The 20,854-nt window shown below is 41.6% G+C and overlaps 1 protein-coding gene across 1 annotated transcript in view; it reads left to right on the top strand.

Annotated features, from left to right (window-relative positions):
- Positions 1 to 352: 352 nt before the first annotated feature.
- Positions 353 to 20,854, top strand: part of LOC309672781 (UDP-glucuronosyltransferase 1A9-like) — a gene marked incomplete at its 5' end in the record, with an annotated part of 37,320 nt that continues 16,818 nt past the window's right edge. Inside the window, one exon of the mRNA XM_082484373.1 lies at positions 353 to 1,198. Coding sequence (XP_082340499.1) covers positions 353 to 1,198 — 846 coding nt within the window. The remainder of the gene's footprint in view (positions 1,199 to 20,854) is intronic.

Raw genomic sequence — 20,854 nt, 5'->3', positions numbered from 1 at the left:
TTGCACCAGACTTGCCTTCCCTGGCCCTGGCAAAGGGGTAGGTAACACAGGGCACAACGATCAAGAGAGTCCTATGAATTCTGACTAGCATGCTGAGGAGCTCATTCTCCATCGAACACTGAGGAACTCCAATGACTCAGCACAAGAAAGGGTCACCGCATTTGGCTTTACAAGTAAAGAAAAAAAAAAAACAAAACCAAACAACCCACAACCCAAAGCAGTGAATCATTAACTAGAAGATTATGACAAAGCAGCACAACTGAACAGATAAACCCATCAGCTTCCTTCAAAAGCATCTTCAAGCTACTGAAGGAGAAAACTCTTTTACAGTCCATATTTTGACCACAGGAAAATGACTTTGCAGCTTTGCTGTGCTTGGATTTTCATCTTCCTCCTTCCTGGCCTCTCAGATGGAGGGAAACTCCTGGTGGTGCCCATGGATGGAAGCCACTGGCTTAGCATGCGGCAAGTGGTTGAAAAGCTCACTGAAAGAGGACATGAAGTGGTGGTGGTTGTACCAGAAGTAAGCTGGCGGATGAAGACAACACAGGCGTACACAGTGAGAACATACCCAGTGTCTTACACATTAGAAGAGCTGGATAATGCCTTTCATGAGTATGTTGCCACTCACCTGAAGGACCTGCCTTTCCCGCTGAACACTCTAGCGCTGTACAACACATCAGTGCACGTTTTCCGTACGTTCTTTGTTCAGTGCAAGAACCTTTTCAGCAGCAAGGAAACCCTGCAGTACTTGAATCAAAGCAGCTTCGATGCTGTCCTAACAGACCCCATTTTTATGTGCGGAGCAACACTTGCTAATTATTTTTCTCTTCCCTTTGTGTTCTTCATGAGAGGATTTCCTTGCAACTTACACTATGAAGCACCGCAGTGCCCAAGCCCTCTGTCCTACACCCCGAGACTATTTACCTTCAATTCGGACCACATGACTTTTTTCCAGAGAGTGGAAAATGCACTGGTTGCCCTCCTGGAGCTTGGGTACTGTAATGGTTTCTATGAAGATGCTATAAAATTTTCCTCTGAAGTTCTTCAGAGAGATGTATCCCTGCTAGACCTCCTGAACTCTGCTTCCATTTGGCTTCTGAGATTTGACTTTGTGTTTGAGTACGTCAGACCAGTGATGCCCAATATGGTCTTTATTGGAGGTATAAACTGTGCTCAGAAGAAACCACTGTCTAAGGTATGTTCTTTTTCCTCCAAATTATACAATTTCCAATGAAATGTGATTACATAATTTCTGGAAGTTTGGTGCTATTGATTTATTGACTTTTTTTTTATTTCTGGTAGTCATTTAATACAACCAGGTTTTAGCAGTTGTTTTCCACAGGCTGAAATCAAATTACCTTGGTGGAGGCAGATGACTTATTTGAAGTCCTCAGTGAATGTATATTATTCACCAAACAGATGCAGTTTTGATTTAGTTTTCATGGAGTCTGACGTATATTTCTTTCACCTAACCAAAAACCCAAAGATCATGCTCTGAGAGTCATCTTTTGTTTTTAACTCTAGCCTCAGCAAAGTCAGTTAATTTGCTTTGGTCATGTTTTCATGACATACGGTTTCCAAACTGCCTGTCTATGTTAAGTTGTTTCTCTTTCTAGGTTATGGTGAAATGTAAATGTCATGTTGAAATGGGAAGAATTAATCTAAAATAGTGTATTTGGTGAAAGACACTTGTACACAAAACTCAGATAAGGTTTTGTATCTATTTCTTCACATTTGCTTTTACCAGAATTATTCTGCAGGGTTTTTAAAGCTAATCTAGAAATTAAAATCTATTTTGATAGTTACCACATAGTCTCCAAAACAATTAATAGTGCTAGACATGTCTTTCCAGGACAAATGCAGGACATCTTTTCTTTGAAATTATTCCCTCACTTCTGACTTGTGGTCACACAATATCACTGCACAATTGCAATACAGTATCTTTAAGCTGAAGGTTTTTTCTTTCTTCTTTCAGATTTTTTTTATACTCTTTGATGGGTTTATGCAGAGTCTACTGAACTCAATAAAGAAAAGGGCAAATAAAGAATAATATTATAAATTAGAATATTAAAATAATTAGAATCATTTCATAAATAAGGCATTCTCTCATATTAGAGAGTGGCACTTCATAGTTAGAGATTTAAGAGGCAATCCTTGCTGGTTGCATGACAAGTCTTTACTTTTGCATCTTGAAGGTCTCAGAGCTACAAACGGTTTGTAGCTTGCTACAGGGGTGGAACAATCCTGCCCTTATTTTATACCTGACATCTCCTGTCTTCACATTGATGTTTGCCACTTGGTGGAAATCATACTTTCCAAATCTTGAAGAACCTCGTGCATTCCTCCTATATTCAGTCTAGCTTTTCTAGCTACATTTTCTACAGACAGCAGAGGAATTTCGTCTGTTTTGCTTTGAACATTCCCCAGCAACAAGGCAATAATACAGTAAGTAGAGTGTAAGCAAATGTGAAGTGAGTCATATGGAGAAAAAAAATCCACTAATCCATACAGAGTGGTAAGCCTTGGGTTGATCATTACTGTTCAGAAATATAATCATATGATAAGAATAGATAGTTGTCCGAAACCCAGTAGCCCATTGCTCAACAGACAAGAAAACAAAAAGTGAGGATGACTAGGAAAGGGAGAGACAACAAGAGATTCAAAATGACGTTTCTTTTCCAGATGAGGAGCTTTCTGAGACCTTTCTGTTACACTACTTTCCATAGTTTTCCACAGGCAGAAAAATCAGGCCTCATTCCAGAAGACGGCTCCTTCCTGCCATATCACACATGGTCCTGTGGAGTACCTGCTCTGGAGCGGAAGGCGTCAGGGTGCTGAGGAGCTCATGCTTTTACAGAACTGGGCATGTGTGTTTTATCTAGTACAGAGATGGGAATTAAATCCCAAGTTCCATGACCCTCCTGAGCCATAAGCATTGTCCGCAGCCTGCAGTCTCAGAGGGAGTGGGAGAACATGCAACTATAGGACTGGGCCTGGGGGAACACAAACTGTACTTATTCAGACTAAGAGAACCACACTGGCTGCCTCAGCCTGGGTTTCCTCTTGTCCCACTTTGCATAGGCATCTGTCTCAGTAGCAATTGCATATTCATTAACAGACATATAAATCCAGTTGCCAAGTCCCAGTGTGTCTGGGGGTTTAATACAAAGCTCAAAGGAAATCAGACCCAATATCTTGACTGAGCAGAGGTCCTGTGCCAACTCATCTTCTAATGGCTCCAGAAGGACCTGAAGGCTGGCACCATAAGTGGTCCCTCATTAGGGAGCCATCGCAAATGAACTCTGAGTCCTGAGACACTTTAATGAATGTCTCATCTTTAGTCAAAGTTAATGCAAAGTTGCTTTTTTGGGCAGCTCATAAAAACCAAAGTTCATATGATTTGATCAAAGCAAAGTTCAGAAATGTAAGCTATAGCAACCTTCCAAAGTTGTTCCTGTTTTTTTTAACCTAAAACACCCATTACTTTAAACAACTGGTTAACTTAAACCATTAAAATTTAAATTAAGTAGGGTTTAAGTAGGTAGTTAAGTGTAACTGAATAAAGATGCCTTGGTTTGTCCCTCCAGCACAAAGATTAAGAAAACAGGACCTGTTGTGAAACCTTCCTGCCAGAGCCAGCAGCATCTGGGAAGCTCTGATAAGGAGACATTTCTAACTGGTCCTCTGAAACATGCAATTAAAGTGGAATTCAAAGACTTTGGCAAGAAGCCAAAGAATACAGTAAGCAGTACCAAAGCATGCACACATACCTGGTACACAGAGACACACTTTCAAACACTGCTCAACCCAAATGTCACTTTGTATCACCTCAGAAGGGATCCCGTCATGTCTGTCGGTACTGTTAACTTGTTAACATGGGTAGCTAGGATTAGTACAGCTATAGGGGAGCTCTTCATTTTCAGCACCAGAGCAGTAGTCATCACTCTGTTCATGAACGAATTACTGGGGTTGCTTTTTTTGTGCGATATTCAAGGGATTGATGAACCTAGTGGCAGCCTGATACCACATCAGCATCTGTCTATCATGCTTTTGTAAAGGATGCTCAGTGCCTTTAAAGCTGACAATACTATTCATCTGCCTTGTATTGCAACGGCAAAATACACATCAGGCAAGTAAAAGCAGTGCTAATTTTGAAAAACGAAGTTTAACCATCATGCATTGTATGTCTTCAGTGCACAGTATGTTTCAACCTGAAATGGTTGCTCAAAAAGGTAAAAGATAAACTGTCAAACAGTTTATCTTACTGTCCTCTTCAGTTTGCTCTTGTCCACATCCCTCTGCCTCCCATATTTTGAAGAAGAGATATTGAAGAAAGCTGTAAAACACCATTCTTTTGGTTTTGGAACTACTGGCTTAGTTTCCCTTTCTGTGGGAAGTTTGTCTTCTGGTTAAATTAAAATACCTTCTCTAACGTGAGTCTAAAGTTACAGTATTTGACAGAGGTCTATGCACAAAAATCTAGAAAGGCTACAAGAGTATTAAATTTAGAAATATCAAACACACTGCCCTACAAAAGTTAGGAAATATTCCAATTACAGTTACCTGGGCAACCTTAAATGTCACCTGTCTGTCTGTTAGGATACAGTCATTGATTTCAGGAACACAAATTATCATTTTCATGTTATTTCTATTCACTGCTTAGGAAGGAGCTGCTCTAGAAATTATGTGTTCTGTGATTTGTTTAGCTGCCTGCTGCTTCTTGCTACCACAAAGACTTAGAGTACGGTTACTTTCCAACTTGCAGTCAACATATAATCACTTTTATGGGTTGTTTTTCTTCTGAAGTCATGCTAGCCAAACTAGATACTACCTCATCCTGTGTAACTGAATCCCATAGCTATGTAAAACGTAAGGGGGGAATCAGGCAGGTTCATGTTAGCAGCTACCAATCTGCACTTTATTGTAATCCTTTTGCCTAACACTGTTTAGCATCAAAAAAAGACCGAGTTCAATTACACAAGGATTCCTGCTGGCAAAATATATAAGCCTGATCCATCACCCAGAAAGCTGGCAAATCAAATTATATCATCCACACACTCTTGCATCTGAGCAACTTTTTCCTGCTTGCAAGACCCGGAGTGTAAGGGGGTGAGCAACAGGAAGACAAATCCAGTAGATGATACAAACACTTTCAGGCTGCCTCAACAAACAGTTCTAGTTTTAGTGCTGCTCATATATAAGTAGCTGCTGAGGTATCCATTTGCTATTCTCTTCTCTTAGTGCCACTCACTGTTTGCTGCCCCAGGTTAGAAGACGTCTACACATCACAACCAGTCCAACTCAGAGATAAGCTGTTTGAGAGAGTTTTAGTACCTTTTCCAGCTGAAGGAATCATAGGGTGAGGGGTAAGCACACCTGCACCCAAACCCCTCAACATGGTTATGGCTCAGGGTCCAAGCAGTCTCAACTCCTCAGAGCTGCTTGCATGTCAGTGCAGTGCTGCTCCATCACTGCAATGCTCCTTGCCAGCTCAAGGACACCCTGGAGTAACCCACACAAGCCTTACCACAAGAGATACTTCTGAGTGGAAAACAAATCTTCAGTCTTGGGTCACCCAAACTTCAGCCTTGTTTAACATAAATTTTACGTTCTTCAGTATCCAGTGGGGAAGCCTTTCCTCTGACGTGGCACACAGCGCTCAGTCTTTGAGACCTCTGGTCATCAAACTACTCTGGTGTTCCTTTGCAGATACAACAGGATTCAGTAACAAGCATCACACCCTTCAAACCTGAAAGGGGTCCAGGTCCCCTTTGCTACTGCATAATGAACAACAAACACATGTAAACCTACCATGTTATTTTGAAAAATAAGCCAGTCTGTTAATTTTCTGAATAATAATTACCCAGCTTAGATCTGACCTCAGCTGATCCTGTGCTAACCTAAGAACTTCATCCTTTCTTTGTCTATTTGTCTGTTCTCTGTTTACCTTTAATTTATCTTTTTTTAAAATCCTGTCCTTCCTGTTGCTGCCTCACCTTTTCCACAGTTTTTGCTCTGATGGTCTGGTACAAAAAGTAGGGAGTCTGCTGAGTCCGTAGGAAAGTGTAGCCATACTAGCAAGAGACTTGTTCTCTTACGGACATTGGAACTTTGTATTGGCTGTTTTCAGCCAGCTAATTTTGCTGCTAAGTGCAGAGTAAAAAACACTGAGTAGCAAGTTCCAAATGGATTTGGCCAGTTCCTGTCACTGCAATTGCAATAAACTCTTTTATCTCCAAATTTCCAGCATTTATTCAGAATTATTTGTAAATCTGTTCAGTCTCATGCTTTCAGTCTGTGCCTTACAAAACTGTCTCCCACCTCTCACTCCCTCATATTTTGGCCCTCTCTAGAAATCAGTTCTCCATGTCTAAAGGTAGTTCCTCGATGTCAGCATGACAGCGCAGTTCTAGCACCTTTTGGGTGCCTACTGAGACAAACCCCATTGCCTAAGGCTGTAAGGGTATGTTTCTCCATGCTGAAGATGCTGGGAATCCCACCACCACTTATAAAAGGAAGGAACAGGAGAAACTTTGTGCTGCTGATGGTTTTGCATCAGCACTTTTCACTAGGACCTCTTCCTTAGCACTGCCCAAAAGACTTTGGTCTAGCATTGCTTTTGCTTGCATAAAGACAAACATTCCTTCAGCAAAGCCCTGAGATAGCAGCAAATGCCAACAAACAAAGGGTCACACCATCCTAGTAGAGCTTTCTTTGGAAACCCAAGCTGGGGTATTACCACCTATTTTTTGTGTAACAGCCCAGCAATCAGTTCTTCCCTCAGGAAACATGAACCCTAGGGACAGCTTGTGCCTCCCTGTGAGTGGGTTCAAACCCACAGGTCCAACTACCAAATTCCTGGCTAATTTAATCAAGAGAGGATCTCTTTTCTCATCAAAGTTGGGCTGCTGCTCAGAAGTGAACATGGAAGAGGAAAGCTGAGTTTGCAGGTCTATTAGGGCTCATAGCTGAAGAGGTCCAGGAGACACCTATATGTGGTTGCTTGCATTACCACCTGTATCTGTGAGAGGAGAGCTCAGAAACCTAGTTTGCTTGTTGGGGTTTTCTCTGCGTGTATCAGTGGGATTAGTAAAAGATATCAAATGTCCTCCTAAATTTTGTCTTGCTCACAATATATAAAAACAGTTTTCAGGACAGTGACCAAAGACCAAGGCTCCTTCTTTGTGTCCCAAAAGGTCTACACCAGCTTCCTGTCCCTTCACTTGCCCTGAACCCATCATTTAGGTAATTTCTTTTTGTCTAGTACCATGGAGAGAAAAGCCAAACAGTATTATTGTTCTCCTCAGATTTGGGATTGCATGGTACATGCTGATAGCTGTGATATATTCATCAGACATGCAGGTTTGACAGCTTCCAGGAGGTGGGAATTTAACGTCATGCTTCTACATACAGGTTAGGTGTTCTCAGTTAGGCTAGTCCATAAACAAAATGATGTTGCAATTTCCATTCGTTCTGCTGGGTGTATTTTAAAGGTTGCCTTTTGAAAGCAAAACCAGGCTTATTTTCTCACTGGGTACTTACCAAGCCAATGGTATTAACCATAATTATTATTATAAGATGACATCCCTGGTCTTAGTTTCATGAAGAAAGGAATGTGCTGACATAATTCCAAGCTTAAAAATTAACAAAAAGTACAAAGGGGGACATCTTTTTTCAAGAACAGTTTGCTCCCCTTCCCTGTTATATAGGTAATTGCAATATTGAAGTATAACCACAACAATATTGGGAAGTTAAATATTTATTTCTGCAGTCAATAAGTTCCCTGCAGAAAAGTTAAAGCTTGCATGGACCTTCATATGAAGTACTGTGTTGGATGCCTCTAGAGCAGAACTCTCCGGTTTACTTCCACCAAAATGGCTCTTCCATTTCAGTGTTTTTACCAACGTACTGGGATATTTCTTCTTCTGCTATCATCTTTGATCTTTGCTGAAGGTGGAAAGATCCTGGTGATACCTCAGGATGGAAGTCACTGGCTCAGCATGCGCCCAGTAGTGGGGAAACTGCAGCAAAATGGACATGAAGTTGTTGTGGTTGTACCGTCAACAAGTTTGTATATGAAGCCAGAGAAGCCTCAGAATTATACAGTGAAAGTATATCCAATACCTTACGCAGAGGAACATTTAGCTGTTGCCCTCAAGTCATTTGTTGATGCTCATTTTATTGAACAATCTGTTTTGAATATTATTATTACAATGTATCAAAGCATGTTAGAAATTTCCAGGTTCTTTTTCACTAACTGTAAGAGCCTTTTGCACAACGAAGACATGATGAACTATTTGAGAGAGAGCAAATTTGATGTCATTTTCACGGATCCAATTCTGATGTGCGGAGCGATAATTGCTGAGCATCTTTCAGTTCCTTCTGTCTACTTCTTGCGGGGGTTTCCTTGCGGTATGGATTCTGAAGCTACCCAGTGTCCAAACCCTCCTTCCTATGTCCCCAGACTTTTCCTAAATAATTCGGATAGCATGACATTTGCTCAACGCGTGAAGAACATGCTGGTCCGTATGCTGGAGTTCGTTTACTGTAAGCCTATATTCACTCAATTTGAAGAACTTGCATATGAGATTATTCAAAAGAAAGTGACAGCTACAGACCTTCTAAGCCATGGATCTGTTTGGCTAATGAGATATGATTTTGTGTTTGAGTTCCCGAGACCAGTGATGCCAAACATGGTTTTTGTTGGAGGGATAAACTGTGATCAGAAGAAAAAACTGTCTCAGGTATAAAGTTTTATTTTGTTTTTATTGAAAAGGCAAGAACATAAATGTTTAAGCAACATTACATCAAAACCTAACTGACAACACCTTGGCATAGATAGAAAGCTAATGAGAAATCCTGCATGATGCAGAAATGTTATTTCCTAGTATCCAGCATTCAGATTAAATCATATCCTGGCAAACCTAAAGTCTTACCAGATATGAAAATTTAAGTGACATGTAACGTTTATGCAAATGATAAGCTGTTTTATTGAACTGAAGCTCACCTGAATTTTGGTTAGTTGCAAACTTTCCTCCCAACAGGAATCAGACTCGGTAGCTTCTATTTCATCTAAGTTTCTTATGCCATGACCATAAAAGCTGTCCCTATGACCAAAGCCAGGCTCAGAAGACTTGGCTTTATTTCTCTGAAAGACACTGAAGAACATCCATAAGCACAGTCTGCTCTCTCTCTGCCTTATGGTGTCCTCCATTTCCATCTGTCTTGTGAACTGTCCGCCCATACTTCTGCATACCATTCTTCTTTCATGGACAGTGAAGGTTGTAGGACTTGAGATTTTAGCTATTCATCAGTTCTTTTTCTGTCACATCCATCTGCCGGATTGATTCATTTACATCTTCCCTGTTATGTCAAGGTGTCAATATCTAACCCCCAAAGAGAGCCTGTTTAAAATGTATCATCTTCCCCTTTTTTTCATAGGCTATTTAATTAGGTTTTAAGCTTTTCTGGGTGTGGATGTCTTCTGTAAACTCCTATTCAGTTTTTTGTGTACCAACCAGGACTCTGAATCAAGTACAGCATATTCTATAGCAGATCGAAGCAGGAAAGGAATATTCAAGTATTGCAAATTGTGAGTACCCCCAAAACAGAGTAGTGTAGAAGAAAGCCCTAATATCGTCTGCTTTTGTCCAGGTAGGTACGTTTAGTGCTTGTGTTGGAAGTGGCAGAGCCAATCCTCTTACCAGGACAGTCTCTAGTGCCACTTGGTTCTCTCTAACTGGTTATATCTGTTTGAATGAAGGAAAAGGAGCAGCAGCTGCTCACAAGGGTCTTTCAAAAGTATGTGGAGTCAGGAGCAGGAAAGATTGCTGATTGGATATTAAAGACTCAAGCAGATGTCTGTAAATGCCCCACATCAGACATCCATGACTCTCTCTGTCTTCATCTGTCACCTGCATCTGCATCTTCTTCTAGTGTTCATTTGACAGCCTTTTTAGAGGTTAAGAGCAACAGATATGTTTCTGTGCATCACCTTCTCCTGAGCTGTTTGAAAATTCCCATTAATTTAATCCTGTATTGTAAACTACCAATATGGAGACAGTGTGGGTGATGGAGCTGGCTGCTCTTTTTGGAGGGCAAGTTCTCAATAAGGTCAAAGCTTTTCCACTTGTCTTGAAAATAAGCATACAGAAATTGCATGTGAAAGAAAGCTCCACCAGCGATGTACAGCTCTGAATGCCCTCGAGGAGCAAATTGTATCCCAAAGGCACCAGTCACCTACTTATAAACTTCTGTGGTAAGAGGTTATCACCAACATTTTAAAACACAGCAATTTATAACCAAGAAGAATCCGGACCCGTAGAGTTGATGAACTGTTTCAGTCATGAACTGAACTGACATTGGCCATGAACTCGTGAGTTCATGAATTAGAAATGTGTTGTTGGTTTAGGTTATCTGAGGTACAACGGTGAACTGCTGTTTTGCAATTTAGTTTTATACCCCATAGGATAGGAGGTTAGATGGAAATTATATGTAGAGATGGGGAAATATTTTGTCGGCTGCATCTCTTCAAAAAAATGCACATTTGCATCAATGAAAAAAATAATTTATTTTTCCTAGTTGTACCAACTGGTTTTGGTTATTAAAAAAAAGGGCAAAAACCAAAACCCAGGTACGCCAATATTTCTCATATTTGTCTTCACTATAAGTTATGTTTCACTGTACAACTTGCCTCAGCTTAATTAGAGAAGAAAAGATGTATAAAAATACCAAATTACTACACTCTGTGACAACTCTGTCAGCCTTCAGTGGCACAGAGAACTCCACCACTAGATGGCATTTTAGTGTGCTTTTTATATGCCCAGTACTACCATGTGGGGTCAGCAGTGTTTCTGTCCATCCACTCTGTGTATGCATTTCTTTCATGGATTCCCATACACCTTAGAGCATGTTGTCAGCAAATGTCAGCAAACGTTGCAGGGTTGCTGGCGGTAAGAAGTGTCATGAGGTTATGGTCCTATTGTGGGAAGAAGAAGAGAAGGCTGAGGCACCTTTCTCGTGCTCACGTAAACCTGCTTTTGAAGTACAAACCTTGTCTCAACCTTCTATAATTATTAATCACCTACCGTGACTCCATTGCGTGCAAACTTTTGAACACCTGAAACGTGAGGCAAGTCAAAAGGGCAGAGGTATCACTAGAAAGCATTGCCAAGTGGTGTGTTTGCGTAGGTGGAGCGTAGCTACAAAAGCTTGCGAACCACCCCTGGCCTGTCATGCATGAGTTCCTGTCTGTCCAGCAACATGCTGTTGGCAGTGCTGCTTCCCTTCTTGTGCTGCCTGAGTCCTGCTGCTGCTGGAAAACTGCTGGTGATCCCAATGGAGGGCAGCCACTGGCTCAGTATGAAGGAAGTGCTGGCCGAGCTGAGCAAGAGAGGGCATGAAATAGTTGTTATCGCACCAGACAGCAAAATACTGATAGATTCCTCGGGGATGTATGAATTGAAAACGTACCCTGTACCTTTCAAAAAGGGAGAGATGGAAGAATTTATTCGCTCATTTAGTGCAAACTGTTTTAGCAAAGAGCCTTTCCTGGTTAGATTTTTGAATACTTGGGATAATTTCCGAAAGAGCTCTGCCATGTTTCAAGTTTCCTGCAGTTCCTTACTGTACAACAAAGATATGATGAAATACATCGAAGAAAGTAAATTTGATGCCATCTTTACAGATCCTCTGACACCCTGTGGACAGATAATTGCTTTGCACTTTTCTATCCCTACTGTTTTCTTCTTGCGGGGCGTTCCATGTGCTATAGACATTCATGCTGCTCAGAGTCCGGACCCACCGTCCTATGTCCCACGAATGTTCTCACTCAATACAGATCATATGACGTTCCCTCAGAGAGTGAAGAACTTCCTGATTAGCATTTCAGAGTCTTTCACCTGCAGTATGGTCTTTTCACCATTTGAAAACCTGGCCTCAGACTTTCTCCAAAAGCCGATGACAATTACGCAGCTTTTAAGTCATGGATCCATTTGGCTGAAGAGACTCGACTTTGTCTTTGACTATCCCATGCCTGTAATGCCGAATATGATTTTCATTGGAGGCATAAACTGTGGACAGAAGAAACCGTTATCTCAGGTCAGTGACTGGCTGGGAAGGGTATACCAAGGGAAAAGTTCTGGCAGTCATACACCTACATGATCGGAGTGCAGTTTAATAGTGTGTTTGATATGGATGTTTCTTACCTAAACATCCTAAAGACATAATTTAGATTAATGCTTTCTGTATAGCCAATCCACATGAAAAACAGACCAGGAGAACAAGATGTGATTCCACCTTTCCTTGGGTCTGTCCATCATGGGAATTTTGTTTGGTGAGAGGACCACATGCTATGCTGTGTTTAATTCCAGGTGAAGTCAGGTACACAAACACCATCTCACCCAGGAAATAATGCAAAAAGGGTAGGTGAATTATAATGGTTCTTCCAAAAAATCTTTGCCTCACGTAAGAGGCAGTAGAATATTTTTTCAAGAGCATTAGCTGCTTATCCAGTCAGAAAAATAACTCACTGGGTTATGTGCAACAGCATCATGTGCTCTTTTCTGTAACAGCAATCTTGTGTTTGAGTCAAAGGCTAATATTTTGTCCTGAAGGTTTTTGGTCTAACAACAACTTCCATCACAAACACTAGACAGCTGAATTCTCAACTATATTTTTAGGAGATGTCCAGTTTGGTTAGGGAAATGTTGATGGGTGGTTGCTTGGGCATCTGTGGTCTGAAAAGTACTTGATAAAGGCATGCATGTGATGTACATTGGCTTATTGCTGCATGTGATGTACATTCTTGCTTACCTGTGGTGTAAGAAGAACAGCCTCATGTGAAGCCAGAGATTAGGTGGAAAAGGAGATATAGGAGGAGACAGCTCTCATCAGCAGATGATGAATCTGTAGTTAGTGTTATCCAGCAGTTTCAGCAATAAATCACATTGTTTCCTAGAAAGGATAAAGTTTTATCCTTTGTGAATGTTAGTTAAACAGTCTCCTCTATTCTTCCCTTGAACTTTTTTCACTTGCCAGCCTTCTCTGAATTCTGAGGAATGGATTCCTCTCCCCTATCATCACTCTTACTCTTCCCCCAAATTCATAGGCCTTTGTGAACATGAATGAGTGAAGCTTCACAACAAAATAGATTTGCATTTTACAAGCCTGACACATCTTCCCCAGAGCCAATCTTAACTGCCCTTAGGCTTTGCTTTACTCCTGCTGGTGCTTCACCTGATGCTGCCCATTGAAAGTACTGTTTATTTCTGTTAAGTTGCTAGTGTTCTTATCTTGCTTTTTCACAAAAGCCTCTTTCAAATTGCATGTCATCCCCCCACATGGCCACTTTTATCAGGGTAATGCTTTTTCCTATCTGTTCCGTTCATCAGAGCTGCTTAATAGCTCCTCAGGGACGAACCCAGGCAGATGCTCTGGGAAAGCAGCATCCTGCCTGCAGGCGAGGCCATGTGGCAGCTCCCGGTTAAAATCGGATTTTCCTCTGAAGACAAAGCTCACTCTCACTCTCATCTTGCTCAGGGGCTAAATATTATAGTCCAGCAGCAATATTTATTGCAGAAGTACTGATTCTTCACTCCTAATTTCTTCTCGTCTTCTGACTTTGCCTCTGAATCACAGTTACAGCAAAATATAATCCTGCAGGTTGACAAGTTTATCACAAGTGCTTGTTAACTGCTCAGACATGGTATCTTACTTCTAGTTTTTCATCTGAAGTAATAACATCACCTCTTACGATTTAAAATTAATTCCTGGCCTGAAACATGAGGACTGTTACGGACTAATTCTGTATTTGTGCATTTGTATATGTGCAGGCTTTCCTGTATTTAATTAGGTACAAGAGGAACTGAGTGACTCTTCCTTCCTATTGCTCCTGGAACAAGAAAATGATCGAAAGAGGCACAGAAAGATAAGTCAGGATAAGAACAAAGAAGTGTTGTGCGTGACAGCATGGATTTGGTGGTTTTCCTTCACTGATGCAAGCCTCTGTTGCAGTGTTGCTTACTGTAATAAATTTGTACCTGGTGTTGTACCTGGCACCAGTGCTGATCTGTATGTAAATCACAGAGCCTCCTCCTTAGGTTATGCACAGATATTGTGTCGTATAGTGGCATAATTTTATAATTTTAAACATAAACTTGACAAGCATTTCAGAACAGCTGTAAAATGTTTATCAAAATGAAAGAAATAAAAGAAGGAAAGAAAGAAAGCATTTTAACATCTGCTTTCAGCAAGCTCAGTTACTTCCAAGTGCCAGCGCTATTCAAAAACTTAAGATTTTGTTTTTGCAGAGTCTGATTTTATGTTCACTCTAACATCAGTCAGCATGGGGACTCAATCAGAAAGGACCCATCCCAAGGGAGCCTCAGATACTAAGCCTGGTCCTGCCCAACCGAAGTTGATTTATTACTTTCCTTAAATGATTCATCAATACCTTGAATGGTTACTGGTGAACTGGTTTTGCTGGAAAAGCTGGATCATTAAGGGGGAATGTGAGAATCTGGCAGGGGGCTGTGGGTCTACTTAAAATCTGTTAGGTCAGGGCAGATGAAGAGACTGGATTTCTAGGAACATGGCTCATGTAAGTAAATACAGTTACTTAGCTTCTGCGAGGGTTTTGGTTTTTCTGTCTCTGTTCTGCTTGGCCAATAGTGGAAGACTGTTGGTGGTACCAATGGATGGGAGTCACTGGCTGAGCATGCGCTTAGTGCTGGCAGCCCTAAGACAGAAAGAGCACGAAATTGTCGTTGTTGCACCAGAAGTAAACTTGAACGTGGAGGCATCTGAATATTACACTCTGAAAATGTATCCAGTGCCTTTAACAAGGGAAGAACTGGGAGTGAGCATGCATTCATTTGCGAATGATCTTTTTAAGAGAAGGCCTTTTCTTCAAAGAATTACTGCACTTTACAAAAAAGTTCAAGTCATCTCCGGTCTCTATGTCTCCTCCTGTACCAGTTTACTGCACAATAAGGATCTGATGCAATATTTTGAAGGGAGTAAATTTGATGCTGTTCTCACGGATCCCATTGTACCATGTGGACAAATACTGGCTCTGCATCTCTCTATCCCATCTGTTTTCTTTTTACGGGGACTCCCCTGCAGTTTTGATTTGCAAGCTACCCAGTGTCCAGACCCCCCTTCCTATGTCCCAAGAACATTTACAGACAACTCAGACCACATGACATTTATCCAGCGCATGGAAAACTTATTTCTGAAATCATCAGAATCCTTTCTTTGCAATTTTGCCTATTTGCCATTTGAACTTCTGGCCTCAGATGTTCTCCACAGACCAGTAACAATGAAGGAGCTCTTAAGCCATGGATCCATTTGGCTTAAAAGAATGGATTTTGTTTTTGAGTATCCCATGCCAGTGATGCCCAACATAGTTTTCATTGGAGGTATAAACTGTGGAAAGAAAAAGCCATTGTCTCAGGTCAGTGATTTCCTTGATAAAATATATTAAGGGTTGAAGGGAAAAGGCTGTTTGCAAATGCTCTGTGTGTGTGTGTATATAGTTGTATACATCAGTTTGTGGGATTTATACATGCAGTAAGGTATACTGTAAAGATTAAGAAAATCGGTGAAAACCTGAGTTGATTTTAATTCTCTCCCACTCTTGCAGGTACTCTTCTATAGCATTAGCGGGATCTAAGCATTTTTGCTTTCACAATTGTTTTCTTTGGACTAGATGGAATTAGTTTATCACTACACTCTCACTAACAAGGCACACACCCACCAGTGAGCCCATCTTAGTGGGCAGGTCTGCTGCTTGTATTTGCCAGATCAGTATTATTACCTGAAAGTATTTGTTTTACTGTCACAATTGATTTTTAAAAACAATGAATCTTTTTGGTTAATAGAACCATCCTTTCATAATTTAGAAATAAAGTGTCATAACACGTCAGTCAGCAGGTAATGTTCTGGTTGCTTTGTCAGTCTAGGCTTATCCTTTCACCCTGTGGATTCCTTACGCAATTTTCTGCAAAACTGTTGGAGCTTTATGTAGTTGCTAGCCAGCACTGGGCCATCTGCAACAGCTTACCCTACCTACTGAGAAGTTTCTCTACAAAATGTGTACGTAGAGCTGCAGTAGTTTGGTAAATGTCCTTAAAAAAAATCGGGTGCATACTCTCAACCTTCATAGTAAATTAGTGTATGGTCAAAATTACTTCTGTGCAATAAGTTTCATAATTAGGGCTGACTGACTGCAAGTCATGTTTATGCATTAATGGTGTTTGCTTTCATGGCCCTGGTGCATGCTCTTCCCAGGCTGATCCAGAACAGTATTTCTGAGTTGCTAATCCAGTTTTAAATATATCTGGCAAAAAACATGCCCTTGACCTTCCTCCTTCCAGCCGCTACTTTATTCTTCCAAAAAGAGGCCTTTCAGGGAAATGAACTTAGCTGGTTTTCTGCTTTAATTACAACGTCAAGGTATAAAACTGATAAAGAAGCCAGACAGTTTCCCATGTGAAGCTTTAATATTTTTCTAATCTTTTACAAATAGAAAATGATTTGGACTGGCAGGAGGGGAGGAATTTTCCTATACTGAAAATTCTTGTTTGGAAAATTAATGATCAGCACTTTTGAGCAGACTACTTGTTGGAGGATCCCTCATTTCCCTAAATCCCAGTGTCCTTCAATACAAAGAGGTGGGTGTTTTCCAGTCTAGCTGCTGCTCTGATTACTATCTGCCAAAGTGGCTGAACTTTAACACCTCTTATTCCATCTTTGCCATACCCATGATTACACATTTACCACACAGCAAATAAGTCTAAAGATCATCTGGAGAACCACATCATAGATTGCTTAAAAGCGTGGAGCTGGGCATATTCTTTCTGGGCAGCACTCACCAGATTTCTGGTGAGTAAACCCAGTCCTAATGAATGGAGACATGGAGCAGATCTGCTTTGATGCGGCCAGCACAGCGTGACTAGCACTGAGGGGATGGATGCAGCCTTGGCGATTATGCTAACCTCTCAGATGTTGCATGTGCTTTGAATGCCACGGACGTAGGAGATAGCGATGCACACAGTTCTTATTGGAGAGCCTCCTCTGCCACTCTGTGGGATAACCTGGAGAGTTGGGATAATGAGGATGCTCATTTGTTTTGTGGAAAGTCTCCCTCAAAGAGTGTTCAGACGTCTCTGCTTGGCCCTCCAAACCCACAAGGCAACCCCTCCATCCCCTGAGGCAGGTCTCAGTTGCTGGAAGTACCGCCCTGTAGACAAATCGGGCATCACGCATGCATCCATCTTCAGTCTACAAACCATCTTAAACAGCTCTTCCATATTTTCTATGGGGCCATAAGCCCTCTATAGAGAAGTCTTCAAAGAGAGAGAGAAATGGGGCAGGTCTTGCCTGAGGGAAGGGCGCAGCCTCTGCTAGGCTGAATAGTGATGGGAATGTGACAAATCTCCTGCACTTGCAAAAGGTTCAGCCAGAGGGAAACTATCAGAAGTGCAGTCCCAACCAGAACCACCCCTGCCTCCTTACAAAATCATAGAATTGTCTAGGTTGGAAGGGACCTGTAAGATCATTGAGTCCAACCATTAACCTAACACTGCCAAAACCACCACTAAACCATGTCCCTAAGGACCACACCTACCCATTTTTTAAATACCTCCAGGGATGGTGACTTGACCACTTCCCTGGACAGCCTGTTCCAATGCTTGATAACCATTTCTGTAAAGAAAAATTTCCTAATATCCATCCTAAACCTCCCCTGGTGCAACTTGAGGCCCTTTGCTCTTGTCCTATCACTTGTTACTTGGGAGAAGAAACTAACCTCACTACAACCTCCTTTGTAGAGAGTTGTAGAGAGCAGTAAGGTCTCCCGTGAGTCTCCTTTCCTCCAGACTAAACAATCTCAATTCCGTCAGCCGCTCATCATAAGACTTGTGCTCTAGACCCCTCACCTTCCTTCCTGGGATGCTCTTTACTTTTCCTCTAATAGAAAGAGATGGACCTTCCTTGGTGCATCCACTGGACACCACAAGCTTGTGGACTTGGCTGGAATTAAATGCTTATTATGCAGCCTTTTATCAAATCAGTGATTATCCATTTACCACACAGCAAATACCTTGAAAGATCAAAAGTTAGGCTGTAGCACAGATTGCTTAAAAGCACAGAGCTGGTTCCGTTGCTTCAGTGCTGCCAGTGGTTTTCCTTCTGGGCAGCACTCACCATATTTCTGCAGAAATGGCCCCGGTGCTTAGTGCTCATCTGCCAGTCATGTCGGTGCTGGTTCTGCTCCTGTCCATGCTCAGTTTGGCTGCTGGTGGAAAGCTGCTGGTGGTGCCGGTGGATGGGAGTCATTGGCTCAGCATGCGGGAAGTGTTGGACGGTCTCAGGCAGAAAGGGCATGAAATAGTCGTCGTTGCACCTGAAATCAGTTTGTACATAAAGCCAACAAAGAATTTTGTTATGAAAATGTACCCAGTCCCTTTCACACAGGAAGAGATGGATGGAAATTTCCAGGCATTTTTACAAGATGTACTTGAAGAAGGATCTTTTCTGGAAAGATTCCTTAAAGTATACCAAAGTATGAAAAAAGTGTCTGGTCTGGCAATCTCCAGCTGTGCACACTTACTGCATAACAAAGAGCTTGTCAGATACCTTGAGGAGAGTAAGTTTGATGCTGTCCTTACAGACCCTGTACTACCCTGTGGGCAGATACTGGCTGAGCATCTTTCAGTCCCTTCAGTGTTTTTTTTACGAGGAATACCATGTGGTTTAGATTTTGAAGCCACTCGATGTCCCAATCCTCCTTCATATGTGCCCAGGATATTTACAGAGCATACAGACCACATGAACTTTTTCCAGCGGGTGAAGAATCTCATCTTTGACATGCCAAATTATTTTCTGTGTGATTTTGTCTTTCAACCATATGCAAAACTGGCTTCTGAGTTCCTCCAGCGGGACGTGACTGTGCCGGATCTCTTACGCCAGGCCTCCATTTGGCTCATGAGGTTAGATTTTGTGTTAGATTATCCAAGACCTTTGATGCCCAATATTATTGTAATCGGAGGTGTAAACTGTGCTCACAAGAAGCTACCTCAGGTGAGTAATGATCTGTTTTTAATTCATGCTCTAATAGACTTCTGTATTCACAGGGGTGGAATTTAGTATTGCAGATAGGAATGCTCAGTTGAGTCCTTTTTCATTATGTGTATTTGAAGCTGTTTTATGTGGGGTTGGGTAACTTGGTACTCTCTCTCTTAGTGAATGATGAAAGAGCGGGAGGCAAGTCTGAGAGGCTCTCAAAGCCTTGCAGTTAGGTATAATCCATATAACTTTGTAAAATCCATATAACTTTGTAAATGTTTGTAGTAGAGTCTGGTATTTACAGAGAAATGCATGCCAGGCTTCTGTCCTGGGGCACCCTTGCTGCCTTACCACTTCTTTCTTTGTCAATGAATTTGTCTGCTCCGTCGCATGGATATTTTCAAAGCTAGAATCAGCGGGAATGTTGCAGGTTGTGGACTCGTAGGCTCAGAAGCACCATCTCTGTGTACAGACGGACCTCAGAAGATTTCGCCTTGGTGATAGCTATGTGAGATTTGAGATAAAAATCAGTCTCAAGGAGCCTGAAGGGGCTATGTTGGCTTGCAGATCCTGCTCAAGGCAATAGAGCTGCCAAAGCTTTTCTAATAGAAACAGATGGGGCTTATCTGGTGCATCCACCACATTTACCACCCGCCTGTGTGGACTGCAGAACTCTAGTGCTTGTTATCCAGCCTTTTATCAAATCAGTGATTATTCGTTTACCACACAGTAAATACCTTGAAGGATCAAAAGTTAGGCTGTAGCACAGATTGCTTAAAAGCACAGAGCTGGTTCCATTGCTTCAGTGCTGCCAGTGGTTTTCTTTCTGGGCAGCACTCACCATATTTCTGCAGAAATGGCCCTGGTGCTTAGTGCTGATCCACAAGTCATGGTGACACTGGTTCTGCTCCTGTCATTGGTATGGACGAGAAGTTTTTTTTCTCTCAGCCTTGGGTGCCAGTTGCACCAGGATTCCCTCTTTTCCAGAATTTTCCTGTTGGAGATGAAGTGGCATGGACTCCAATATGCAGGATCGAAATCAGCTTTATTGAGGCCAGTAATTTTCTACTTGTTTACACCATCGCATACTCTAAAAGATCATGTTCCCACCGAAAAGGGAGTCTCTCTTCCGTGTGAGCAGCACCTCCTTATCTAGGGAGTAGCTTCACACAACTTCATTGTCTGCCAGAACAGTGCTGCAGCTGCTTATTCCTCCCTATTAGTTCTACCACACTTAACCCTTCTTTTGCCTCAGTCCCCACATCTCCCCCTTTTTTTGTTTTGTTGAACACTTAGCACTGTGTTTATTGATTTTTTCACCATTCTCTGCGTGCATTGTAAAAGGCATGGTATAAAGTGTGGTTCTGCAAAGTAGCATGTCTAACCAAATCTACATCCATTAATAAGCTAGCATTATATAGTTTTTTGCCGGTTCACGCGACTGTTACAGTCCTGCTTTGTCTTCTGATAGGCTTAGCTTGTTCGTTCACGTGCCCTTATTATCAGTCTGATTGGTCTCTTCTTTGCCGCAATTTCAGATCTTCTTCAGTCAACATCCTCATACTTTTACCGCTGCAGCAAAAGTTGTCGCCAACATCTCCATGTTATGATAATTAGAACCAATTCTTTGACATGCCTCAATCATTTGGACTAAAAAAATCGTTGGATTTTGTAACAAATGTAAAACATGTTGACAATCATAATTAGCATTTTCCACAGCAAGCTGCATTAACAAAGAGTCTTTCACATCAGCATTCGCTACTTGCTTATCAAGCGCTTCCTT

Source organism: Vanellus vanellus, assembly GCF_965231255.1.
Source record: "Vanellus vanellus genome assembly, chromosome: 5".
Taxonomy (NCBI): domain Eukaryota; kingdom Metazoa; phylum Chordata; class Aves; order Charadriiformes; family Charadriidae; genus Vanellus; species Vanellus vanellus.
This window is presented reverse-complemented; position numbering and strand designations above follow the sequence as displayed.